Source organism: Suricata suricatta, chromosome 8, assembly GCF_006229205.1.
Source record: "Suricata suricatta isolate VVHF042 chromosome 8, meerkat_22Aug2017_6uvM2_HiC, whole genome shotgun sequence".
NCBI lineage: Eukaryota > Metazoa > Chordata > Mammalia > Carnivora > Herpestidae > Suricata > Suricata suricatta.
In genome coordinates, this window is record NC_043707.1 from 92,099,728 (window position 1) to 92,113,161 (window position 13,434).

Here is a 13,434-nt window from a genome sequence, read left to right on the forward strand (position 1 = left end):
AATAGTGTTTTGTAAGGATGCTCCTTAATAAAAATATTGTCAGGGAAGCTTTTCTTTAGAGGAATCATGAAACCTACTATTATTACTTAATTAAATCCCCTTGGTGTTTGGTGGTGTGTGACAAATTTGGCTCATTCCAAATTCTTAAAACAGACTTTCCAAGTAATTACTTTTGTAATGTATTTAACTTAATATTGTTTCCTTTTTAATTAAAAGTGGATACCAATGCTTCAGAATGGACGATTGAAGACTGGGCAGTTTTGCCTACCAGTTTCACTGGAAAAACCACCTCAAGCTTATTCTGTACTGTCTCCTGAGGTTAGTATCTCTTATGGTGAAACTCTCCAGATGGAATGAAATGAGGTTTTTGCCTAAAGTATTTTTTCAAGCAAGACTTTGCTGTTCTATCTAGATGTATGTAGATAATGAAGTAATAATACTACTTTCTCCTATAATTAAAATTACTCTATAGAATACTTAGAAGCTTTTAAAATAAGTATATTGATTTTAAAACCAAAGTAATATGTGAAATATAAGCTTAAAGAAAAGGCAAATTTGGAGAATTTTCATATTATAACATAAAAAGCTATAAATAACTAAGAACATTTCACTGAAAGTCTGGAGGAAAAAGAACAAACCAATTAATTTTTTAGAATCTTTGTAATTGATCATGTATATGAAAATAAAGTAGCTACAAACATGCAATACAAGAGCCATTAGCAACTGTGATGTTGACATACATGACTTAAACAAAAACATTGGAAAAATCTCAATCAAGAATCAATCGCCACTATTCAAAAACCAAAGTGCTTTTTGGGAGAACTGTTACATGATGATCACTAATGTGTGTGCCTTGAGTGTGACAGTTCATATACATTAATCTGAAATACATCTTGGGAATGTTCTAGTAGCATTTAATTTCAGAATAGAACTCAAAAAGTATTCACAAATACATTTGTATTGCTTTTATTAAACAAAAAAAACAAAAACTAAAAAAAGACAATAGAAGTCTACTGCTCCGATCTCCTTTCTTACTATTCTCTGTCACTGATTTTGCCCCACACAGCACAGTGCCGTGGCTGTTCCTCTTACATGAAAAGCACATTCCCATTTCTGGCCCTTTGCTCTTCCCTCTGCCGGTGGCGCCCCATCTCCAGGCCAGCTTCTTCATTTCATGTAGACAACCACTCAAATAACATCTCTTCAGAGAAGGCGGCTCTGATCACTTTGTTTCAAATGGCAGTGTCCACCATTGTTTTGTCCCTTTACTTTGACTTGTCTTCATAATATTTACCACTGACTTTATACTTCTTATATCTTTACCTATTTATTGTCTACAGAGTATAAATTCCAGGAAGTTAGGGACTTTGTCTTCCTTGTGCATTGCTTTATCTTCAAGTACTTAAAATAGTTCTAAAGCTCACAGTGGGCAGTTAGTGTTTTTTATTTTTTAACGTTTATTCATTTTTGAGAGAGGCAGAGACAGAGAAACAGAAAGAGCGTGAGTGGGGAGAGGCAGAGAGAGAGGGAGACACAGAATCTGAAGCAGCCTCCAGACTCTGAGCCCAACTCAGCACAGAGCCCGACTCAGGGCTCGAACTCACAGACTGTGAGATCATGACCTGAGCTGAAGTCAGACGCTTAACTGACTGAACCACCCAAGCACCGCCGTCAATAAGTATTTTTTAAGTGAATGAATAAAGACAGTAGGAAAGAAATACAACTCCCTCCTTCCTCCCTTCGTTTCAACCCCTGCCAAATCTTTCATTTGATTTTCCAGGAACCCATCTCCTCGGTAAAATAAGGTAGTCTTCTGTCAGGGGTAGCATTATATACTTCAAAAGAAAATAAGTTTTTTTTAAATCTGAGTTTATGGAAATTGTGTATTTATTCTTATTTAATTGATTTGCAAATACAAGGTCAGCTTTCTAAAGGGAGACTGATGATTTTCTTCTAGCTGCGAGGCGTGTATGCTCATATATAATATAAAGAACATGATCATGGTTTGGATTTGATGATAGATGTATAGCTGATTGATATGTGATTAAGTGACTAAACTTTTGTATTTTTTAATTCCGGTATTAAAAAAAAAAAACAGCATAGGGGCACCTGGGTGGCTCAGTCAGTTAAGCATCTAGCTCTTGATTTCCACTCAGGTCATGATCTTATGGTTTCTTGAGTTTGAGCCCCATGTGGGGTCCGCACTGACAGCGTGGAGCCTGCTTCAGATTCTCCCTCTTTCTCTGCTCCTCCCCTGCTCACAGGCCCTCTATCTCACTCAAAATAAAGAATTATAAAAACAATTACAAAAACAAGAACAGTATATATTCTTAGCTTTATTATTAGATTTAAAGAATAAGTATGTATTGTTAGTTTTAGTGCTGAATTTTAAAAAAGTGAGAGATCATTATTTAAACATTCAGCTTTTACAGATCATTGCTTCATGCAATTTTGTATTTACTTTTCTGGCTAAGGTTGAGCTCTCTTTTATAGAAGGTCAGAGACCTTCCCAATATGTGTTTGCTTCCGTTGATTTTTGGGCTTGGAATATGAAGCTTGCCATCTAAGCTTACATACTAATGAACTAATTTCTATAACCAGCACACTATTACTTTATAATATTTGTCTCAATCATTTTCAGTGATAAAAGGATCATTTTCTTTTTAAGATTGAGTAAAAGGGAAGGTAAACCTTTGTGTGGCTTTGTTTCATATCATCTTCTTGGTTTTCACTTGTTTTCCCCTTTGAATTTTCATGTTCTTTCACTCTGACACTGTAAGCATTCTTCTCGGACAGGACCCCTGACTGCCTTTCATGTGAACAGTACTCCCAGAGTGATGTAGTATACAACTTGCACAAAAATCACGATGATCTTGACTCCTGCTGTTAGTTAATGAATCCTAAATCTGCATCTTTGCTTATCCATTTTTTGCCAGTTATTTGTCTAGTAAGTTAAAATCCTATTGATATCTTGACTAGCATATCTCAAACATGAAATGTCCAAAATTGGACTCATTTTTGTTGAACACTGTAGGAATCATGTTGAGAGAAAAACCCTGCTCATCAATGAATGTATCTCAACAGAGTATTTGTGAATGGTATTCTGGAGAATTTACCTCAGTTTGGGGTCATCAGGTTTTCAGGATCAGTGTTTATTGAGGTCTAGAAAGCAAATTCATGCTTATAGAATTCATAGATTGATGCATGGACATGTATGACAATCTGTCACCAGATTTTTCTGTTTGTGGGACTATTGTACTCATCCTGGCGCACTCATAATAATCACCCAAACTTTAAAACTTATTTGAGGGGAAGCTGAATGGCTCAGTTGGTTGATTTTTGGCTTAGGTCACAATCTCACGGTCTTGAAATCAAGCCCCTCGTGGGGCTTATGCTGGCTGTAAAGCCCGTTTGAGATTCCCTGTGCCCTCCCCCCTCCCCTCAAAAAAAAAAGAAAGTTTTGTTTGATTATTTATGCCTGAAACATGTCACAATGAAACAATATACATATTCTTTAAAAATCTCATTAATTACATGTCTAATTATTTAACCTACAGATTTATTTGTGTAGGTGTGTGAAGATCAACATAGAGGATGTTCTAAAACAGCAGTTTTTATATATGGATAGTTAAGCTTTTCAATTTATTGCTTTTTTTTAAATAAAATAATAAACACTCATGAATCTACCACCAAATCCAGAGCTAGAACAGTGACAGTAATTCACATCACATATGTGCTTGTCCCCTGTTCCACATAAGAACCTATAGTTACAAACATACTAGTCTTTAAAAAAAGCTGTGGTAAAATTATACATAAAAAATTTACCATTTTAAGTGTCTAGTTCCATGGCATTAAGTGCATTCATGTTGTTTTGAAAACTAGTCTTTTTTTTTTTTAAGTTTATATATTTATTTTGAGAGAGAGAGAGAGAGAGTACAAGCTGGGGAGAGGCAGAGAGAGGGAGAGACAGAATCCCAAGCAGGCCCCACACTATCAACTCAGAGTCCTATGTAGGGCTTGAACTCACAAACTGTGAGATCATGACTGGTGCCAAGCTCAAGAGTTGAAGACTTAACCAACTGTGCCATCCAGGCCCAATGGCCATCCATGTCCAGCTTGGAGCCCAATGCAGCTTGAAATCACAAACCATGAGATTGTGACCTGAACTGAAATCAAGAGTCAGACACTTAAGTGACTGAATCACCCAGGCACCCCTTAAAACTACTTACAGAAATGTTAATTTATTTATTTTGAGAGAGAGTGCATTCGAGCAGGGGAGGGGCACAGAGAGAGGTAGAGAGAAAGAGAATCCCAAGCAGACTCTAAACTCAGTGCAGAGCCTGACAACAGGGCTCCATCCCAAGGCCATGAGATCATAACCTGACCTGTAATCAAGAATCAGACACTTAACCAACTGAGCCCCTTAAAACTACTTTATAATTGAAACGTATATTTATCTGGAGAATACAAGTTACTTTTCTTATATTGTGAAATTAATGAAAAGGCTCTTATGATGTGTATAATCCTTTGGGACTTGCTTTTTTCATTCAGCATATTACCAAGATTTGGTGTTTCTTTATGATCACATATAATGTTTATATATATTGCTGACATTTCATTGTACTTACAATATAATCTAGATTTGTTTTCCATGATGTCCAAATCTCCAAATGATCTGAGCTCTTCCACGTCATTAACATTATCTTCTATATCACTGAGCCCCTTCCTATGTACTTCTAGCTTTTTTCAAATATTTTCCTGTTTCTAAGCCTTTGAATTTTCTCTTTCCTCTTCCTGAACTTCACATGGTTGGATTCTCTTCATTATCTGAATTTTTTATAAACTAGCACTTCCTCAGAGAGGTCTTAACTCCATGAATTTCCAACCCTTCCCTCCACCACACTGCTGATACAATCTATCATTTTTAATCCAATTTTGTTTATTTAATACTTATAACTATCTGAAATTATCTTATTTATTTCCTTATTTTTCACTATAGGAAATGGTGGGTAAGCTCGCTGAGAGAAGACCTTATGATTACCATGAAACTCTAGAACCTAGAAAACTGCATAGAGACTTCAGTAAATATTTATTCTTTGAATTCAGTATTAAAGAGTTACAGGATTATTGGTATTAGCCAAAATTGAACGATGAAATTTTTGTTGCAACCAGTTTCCCCAGAGTGATTAACCATTTGGTAATGATGAAATCTGCCCTGTTCTCTTCCCCACAGAAACACTGGCCATTTCTTTGAATCTTCCTTCTCCCATGCCCATAGGGGTAGGGCAGGTGTTTCACTGGCATGTGGAGAGAAAGGACTCTGGGCCGTGGGTTTGCCAGATCCAGCCATAGTTACTCCCATTCCAAAGCTTGAGTGCCGTTTTGCAGTGAACCACCAGTGACATGCAGGAATAGATATAACCTAGCAACCTTTTAAAAAAGTATTTTTAATATCTCATTTGCCGGAGTTCCCTGGGCATTTCACTTCTTTGACCTAGGTTAGAGATTGACTAAATCTGTGACATCTTGAGTACTCATTAATTTTAACTACATTAGGTGAATGTGCTTGATACATCTGTGTCCTGATTTCTACAAAGAGCACACCAGGTTGTACCAGGCAGGCATTGTCAGGACATGAGATGTCAACATAGATGTATTTAACTATTAACATGGAGGTATAAAATATATGACTTATAATTTTTGAAATAAATATACTTTGAAGAAAAGGAAAAAAATTATAGGACTATTGGTGTTAGCAAAAAATGAAAATTACATGGATCACCAAAGGGTTTATTAGTTTTTTTTGAGGAGGGTGGTACAGAGGGAGAGGAAGAGAGACACACTTAAGCAGCCCATGTCCAATGTGGAGCCTGACTTATGACCATGAGATTGTAACCTGAGCTGATATCAAGAATCAGACGTTCAACTGACTGAGCCAGCCAGGCACCCCAAGAGTTTAATATTTAATTAAATTTTTGCACATCAGTACAATGGTGCAGTAGTTAAGAAAAGTAATATGGGGGCACCTGGGTGGCTTAGTCAGTTGGGCATCTGACTTCTGCTCAGGTCATGATCTCACAGTTTGTGAGTTTGAGCCTTACATCGGGCTCTGTGCTGACAGCAGGCCTGGAGCCTGCTTCGGATTCTTTCTCCCTCTCTGTCTCTCTGCCCCTCCCCTCCACCCCTTTTTCTCTCTCAAAAATAAACAAACACTAAAAAAAATAATTTAAAAAATGAGTAATATCAATTTCAGTATCCCAATAGGATGTTTATAATACAAATATAAAAACAGTATAGTGAGGACCAAACTCACATATCAGGTACACATCAGTAATTGTGTGGGAAATAATTTGGAAAATACGTACCAAGTTTAGCAAGGTTAACTTTCAAAGGCGTAACGGATTGTGGAAGTTTTTATTGTTGTTTTAAATCTCATACTTTTGAAAGGCAGTGTATAATTATTTTCAGGATTTCACTCCTGGCCTTACCATTTGTTCGTTATGTAACCTCAGATAAGTTTCTTAATCTCTCTGTTATGGACTGTGTTATGTCTCCCCACTCCCTGCCTCATCTTCCCACTGCAATCCCCAGATTCATATGTTGAAGTCCAAACCCGCAGTGTGATAGGTTTGGAGATGAGACCTATGGGAGGTCATTAGGTTTAGATGAGTTTTAGGTGAGGTCATGAGGGTGCACCTCATGATTAGTGCCTTAAGAAGAGACACCCGAATACTCTTTCTCTTGGCTGTGTGAGGCCACAGTGAGAAAGGGGCCATCTGCAAGCTAAGAAGGAGTTCTCATCAGAAACTGACTATGTTGCACCTTGATTTTGGACGTCTACGCTCCAGATTGTGAGAAAGTAACTTTCTGTTCTTTAAGCCACACTAATGTATGATATTTTGCTATGGCAGCCTGAGCCGACTAAAATATTTTCTCTGTGCCTGAATTTTCTCATCTGTAAATTGAGAATAATTAATGCTTATAATAAAGAGTTATGTTGATGATTGAATGATAGTGGTCTGTAGAACACTTAGAATGATGCCAGGCACGTGAAAAATGCTAAAGCAATGTTTGCTACTATTATGGGATTCCAGTTTGCTTAGAGTTTTAAGACTGTAGTTCTTCACATGCATCAGAATCACTTGGAGAGTTTGTTGTAACACCAGCTGTTGAACCTTACCCTACAGAGTTTCTGATGCTGGAGGTCTGGTTTGGGTCTTGATTATTTACATTTCCAACAAATGCCCAGGTAATATGCATGCTGTTGTTCCTCAGATCAGACTATTTTTAAAACAGTATTTGTTCACATTTTATTTGTGTATTCTATGTTTTTTTTAATGTTTATTTTTGAGAGGGTGCAAGTAGTGGAGGGACAGAGAGGAGACACAGAATCCGAAGTCTTCCAGGCTCTGAGCTGTCAGCACAGAGCTCCACGAGGAGCTTGAATTCACGAGCCGCGAGGTCATGACCTGAGCTGAAGTCAGACGCTTAACCGACTGAGCCACCCAGGCTCCCCTGTGTATTCTATGTTTTTAACCTGAAGGCAAATGTTTTGGGTTGAAAAAGCTAGTACTAATTTTTGCTTTGAGTGGTTTTAATTTACCTCATCATCTTTCTTTTACAAAAGTTTCAAAACATGTATTCCTTAACTCAGTAGAGCCATTGCATTTCTTACCTACACAGTGTTGACTTTTGTAAGAGGACTGATTTTAATTGGTTTTCTTTTCTATGCATGGTAAGAAAAAAAAATGGCAACCATGGGAAAGAAATCTCTAAAACATTTTTTCCTCTGAGACTTTCTATTTTTGTCATTTATTTCAAGGATATTTGTAATTTCTTGCTTTATTTTCTAATATCCTTGTCAAATTTGTCCAACCTCTATGTCATCTTAGTGTTTGTTGATTGCCTTTTCTAAGTTGAAATTTTTCTGGTTTTTGGTATGATGCAAGATTTTTTATTCTAAACTGGACATCTTGGGTATTATGTTATGGTCTCAGATCTTACTGGTTAGGAGAAGGCTCTATTGTTACATTTCTGCCACAGGTAAAGGTCCACATTCCTTACTTTGGAATGGGTTGAGTGTGCTTATTATTGGATAGAGGTGGGATTTCAGGTTCCCCACTAGGCTTCCGCGGATACCTCCCTGTATACGAGGAGGAAGGGGTCTCTTGGTACTGCTCCCTGCTTGGCTTCCACTGACACCCAGTTGGAGGCGATACTTATTACCACTGGCCTGAGACCCGAGTTTTCCATCTCTGTCTTCTCTAATACCACCCAATGTGGTGAGGGGGTTGGGTGGGGATCTGGGCAACTCATTACAGCCAGCTGAGGATAGACACCTGCTCTCTACTCAGCCTATGGTGGGGAAGGCGGGACAGTGGGGCTGCAACTTTTTTCCTTGTTGTTTCCTTATGTGTGGCCAGAGTAGGGCAATTATTGGCTTTGATTAGAGGGAGCAGACTTTTCTTGAATCTTGTTTTGGTCTGCTCCTTTTGGCATTTCAGGGTTGCCATCTTCTTTAGTGGCCAGTCTAGGATCTGTGAGGCAAAAATAAAGCCAGGGAAACACTACCTTATATTTCCTCACATCCTGAGGTCACTAGCCATTTGCATTCTTCTCTCTACCTTTCACTGTTTATTTTATGTATCATGTAGGGGCAGGAAGGATAGAGAGAAGTGATGTAGTGACTATCTTTTTAAAAATAACTTTCTGTGATCTAATTTTAATTAACATTCCTAGCAATTTACATCAGAAGAAAAGTTTTCTAATCTTTATAACATAACTCTGTTGTAAATGTTTTACAGCTCCATTAAAACAAAATAGTAGTTTTTGTAAGGAAAAAAACAATGTTATAAACCATTAAAATGATATTGTAGGTGTGAATTTATTGACCTCAAAAGAGATTCAGTGTAATATATGAAAAACAGGTTTAAAATAATGTTTTATATGTTATGTGTTATATATTGTACATATATATGCAAAGGTAGGGTGTATATGAATACATATATATACAGAGGAAGATTTGGAATGATATAAAAGGGTATGTTTTTTCGGACGATAGAATTTTGTGTGCATATTTTCTGCTTTTGCTCTTCAAGCCTTTCAATTCTCTTATAGGAAACAATTTTGTAATAAGAACAAAATATAAGTTTTACATTTATTTACAGTGTGTAGAAATATATTTCCATGATATTTTTTTCTCATTGAGGTATTATAATTTTTGTTTTCAAAATATCTGGTCAACTTAAGTATCTGTGATCGTTATACTTAATATCTTACAGGTTCCTCTACCTGGCATGAAATGGGTAGATAATCACAAAGGTGTTTTTAATGTTGAAGTTGTTGCTGTTTCATCTATCCATACACAAGTAAGTTGAGTTTTAATAATTATATGATCAATTGTAACTTGAATGATAAGCATATTATCTAGTCTGACTACTTAAGTCAGTGTTAGTACGGTTATCTGCTGTAAGAATTATAGGACTATATATCAGAAATGTACAGATTTAGAAGTTACTTTTTAAAGCCATCCACAAAGTCACTTAATATCAACACAAGCAATTATTTTGCATTTCAAAATGTCATCAACTTTGTTTTGAACAATTAAGTGACTTTTTCTTTTAGTTTCTGGTAGGTTGCAGAATTAGAATTGAAAAACCATCATACAACTCATTTTATTCCTTATAGAGTCAGATAATTCAAAGAGAAAGAGTTCTTAGGGATCATTTGCTCCATATTCTTCACCATATATCTGAAACAGACCAGGTTTTTCTCAAAGTCTATATATTTACTCTTTCTCTAGCTGGAATACTTTGCTCCTGACATGCACTTCTTTTCAAAAAGGCTTCTGCTTACCTTAGGCCTTTTCTGGAGACTCTTAAATGTAGAAGCCCCATCATTTTCTATCATCTTAGCCTGCACTTGCTACCGATTCTAGCTCTTACCTGCACTCTCTCACACTTTTGTATTTTTTCCTGTGTGTGTGTGTAGTGTGTGTGTACGTATGCATACATACATATGCATTTATTTATTGTTCTTTCCTCATTAGGCTGTAACCTCTATAAGGTCAGGGATGTTATTACCTTCAAGGAAAGAAACTTTCCTTCAAAGACCTTATACCTTACAGTATAATAGGGGAAAATGTATAAATAATTGCAGTACAGTAAGTTATTACTGTGTTAGATATATGAACGAAATCCTCTCAAGAGGAGAGAGTTGTCTATTCTGCTGGGAACTGAGATACTATATTGATAAGTAGGCATTTAACATACAGAGAGAGAGAGTGGGTTACTCAGTTGATAAAAAGCAAGTGCAAAGGGATAGTGGTTTGTTTAAGGACAGGCAAGTAAACTGGTGTGAATGTAATTTATAGTGCATGGGAAATCGTGATAGATGAAAATAGAAGACCAGGCTGGTTACAGATTGTGAAGGACCTTGAATGCTATATAGAGTTAAGGGTCCAGGTAGATGGTGATTTCTAACCTAAATAGGAAACATGAGAGAAGCAAATTTGGTAGCATGCTAAGAGAGATTTTGGAGATAATCAAGATGATTCTGGAGCTGTAGTGAATTTATTTTTGAGCCTGTTGAATTTGAAATGCCTATGTACTTAAGATAAAAATATCCTAAGGCAGTTGTAATTAAGTTTGAGTTTAGCATTGGGGGTGACAGAATAAATGTGATAGCTGAAACTATACTGGGGAGTGTTTTTCCAGGGAGAAAATGCAGAGTGAGAAGAGGCAAGTATTGAAAATGGAATCCAAATGGAAACTAACTTGACAATAAACTATAAAAGAAAACAAAAAGAGAGAAGAAAAAAAGAAAATGGAATCCAACTTGAAAAGGGAGGGAGTAGTACACGTGGATTTCCAATGCCACCCTCAAGTTCAGTGGTTTTTCTAGCAGAACTCACAGGACCCAGCATGCAGCCATATTCACAGCTATGATTTATTTTAGTGAAAGGTATAAAATCAGCTAAGGGAAAAGAGGTCAAGTTCAGAGGAAACAAAGCACAAGCTTCCAGGAGTCCTTTCCCAGTGGAGTCACATAATGTGAGTTAGAGCAGCACACATGAAATGTTGTGTATCAGGGAAGCTCATTCTTTTTTTTTTTTTAATTTTTTTTAATGTTTTATTTATTTTTTGATACAGAGAGAGACAGAGCATGAGAGGGGGAAGGGCAGAGAGAGAGAAGGAGATACAGACAGGGAAGCAGGCTCCAGGCTCTGAGCTAGCTGTCAGCACAGAGCCTGACACAGGGCTCGAACCCACGAACGTGAGATCTGACCTGAGCCGAAGTCGGAGGCTTAACCGACTGAGCCACCTAGGCACCGCGGGGGAAGCTCATTCTTTAGAGACTTAGTTCCCAGGGTTTTTACTGTTGGCTTATAACAGAGACACCCTCTGGCTGTCACATACCAAAGTTCTTGATTCCCAGAAGGAAAGCACATTTTCAGCATAAACCATATTGTCTGCCCAAGTAGTTTAGGTCTGGTGAGCCATCATTCCCTGTCAGTTGGAACTCTCTTGAAATCCAAGTTCTGAGATGCCAGCCAAGAGCCAACTGTATAAGCTGGCCTTTCAAATGATAGCAGTCTTAACCTTGTTATGCAAACTCTTTTTTACAGTGAAGTAGGGAAAAAATAAGAAGACAGAACACTTGTATATTAAGTTTAAAAAAAATTTTTTTTTAAATGTCTTTTATTTATTTTTGAGAGACAGGGAGATAGCACGAGCAGGGGAGGTTCAGAGAGAGAGAGAGAGAGAGATACAGAATCTGAAGCAGGCTCCGGGCTCTGAGCTAGCTGTCAGCACAGAACCCGACGCAGGGCTTGAACCCACGAACTGTGAGATCATGACCTGAGCCGAAGCCGGCTGCTCAACCGACTGAGCCGCCCAGTGCCCCACATTAAGTTTTAAAACAACGACAAATGGTAGTAGATAGATTTTATTTAGCAGTATGCAGGTAGAACCCAGTAAAAGAAGGGCTCCAGTGGAATTTTTCCTTTCCCAATACTGGATATGTTCTATGTTTCCTATAGTCCTTACTCTTCTGATAATGATAAAATTGATGTTCAAGTGTACTGTGGAAATATATTCTTTCCCTAATAGTATCCTAATCATTATAAAAGTACAGTATTTTTCATGTTTTTTTAATTCCTATAATCATTGTTAGTTTTCTCCTTTTAGAGTTGATAGTATATTTATATTTTACTCCTACCTTTGCTTTTATGGAGGCAGATACATATGTTGTCTTAAGTGACAAAGAAGGATTTGTGCAAAATATATAGATGATTTAGAATCTGTAGAATGTAAGGGAAGATAAAATGGAAGTATGGACTTTGTAGCACTCAGGCATTCACAGTCCTGATGGCTAATACTCAGAATTTTATAAATTTTTGCAAATCTGTAAAATAACTTCATCATGTATTAACTTTTTTTCTTCTAAAAAATTTTAACATTTATTTATTTTTGAGAGACAGAGAAACAGAGAATGAGCAGGGGAGGAGCAGAGAGAGAGGGAGACACAGAATCCGAAGCAAGATTCAGGCTCCGAGCTGTCAGCCCAGAGTCTGACACAGGGCTGGAACTCATGAACCGTGAGATCATGACATGAGATGAAGTCGGCCACTTAGCTGACTGAGCCACCCATCTATTATCTTTTTTAAAGGATCAGTTGAAGACAGTAATGTTTCTTATGATGTAAGGGTCTGTGCGCGCATTTCTGTTCTTAGAGCTCAGTAAGCTGTGGCTTTTAATTCTTCTTAGTTTGATAATTGCGGGTGGGCGGAGATAATGGGGCTCCTTACTTCTCTGCCAACTTGCCGCCTCTCTCTTATGTTTTTTTAAAAAATGTCTATTTTTGAGAGAGCAGGGGTGAGCAGGGGAGGGGCGGAGAGAGAGAGGGAGACAGAGAATCCCAAGCAGGCTCTGTGCTTCAGTGCAGAGCTTGGTGCAGGGCTTGAACTCATGAACTATGAAATCATGACCCAAGCCAAAATTGAGAGTTGGGAGCTTGACTGATTGAGCCACCCAGCTGCTCTTCTTAGAATGTTTTCATACTTTGCTTATAGCTATTTTTAATTTACTGGGGAAATATATAGTAATTCAGTAATTAAAACATACATATCAAAAGAGAACAATATTAGAACTATAAATGTGAATGAAGCTCTTCGGCATTACTGTCTTCAAGTTTATTTTTATTGTTAACTAAGTTAAAGTCTTCCTGGAGTTGCAACAGACTTTTGCTCACATCTCATTGGTCATAACTGTACACATGGGTATGACAAAACATAAAGCAGCCGAGACACCAAGTGTCTACCCTGGGACTGGGCACATGATTACTTTAAATCAGACTGTAGTTCTGTTAGTGTAGAAGGAGGTTAAATAATAGCGGTCAGGAGTTGGAAGCTGCCAGTAATTTAAATGGGGACAA

The 13,434-nt window shown here is 37.3% G+C and overlaps 1 protein-coding gene across 2 annotated transcripts in view; it reads left to right on the forward strand.

Moving 5' to 3' along the window:
• The window catches only part of DOCK7 (dedicator of cytokinesis 7), a 217,066-nt gene that overhangs the window by 115,815 nt on the left and 87,817 nt on the right, over nt 1-13,434 (forward strand). For both annotated transcript variants that reach the window (XM_029950088.1, XM_029950089.1), the window contains exons 18-19: nt 217-318; nt 9,282-9,368. In XM_029950088.1, coding sequence (XP_029805948.1) covers nt 217-318; nt 9,282-9,368 — 189 coding nt within the window. The remainder of the gene's footprint in view (nt 1-216; nt 319-9,281; nt 9,369-13,434) is intronic.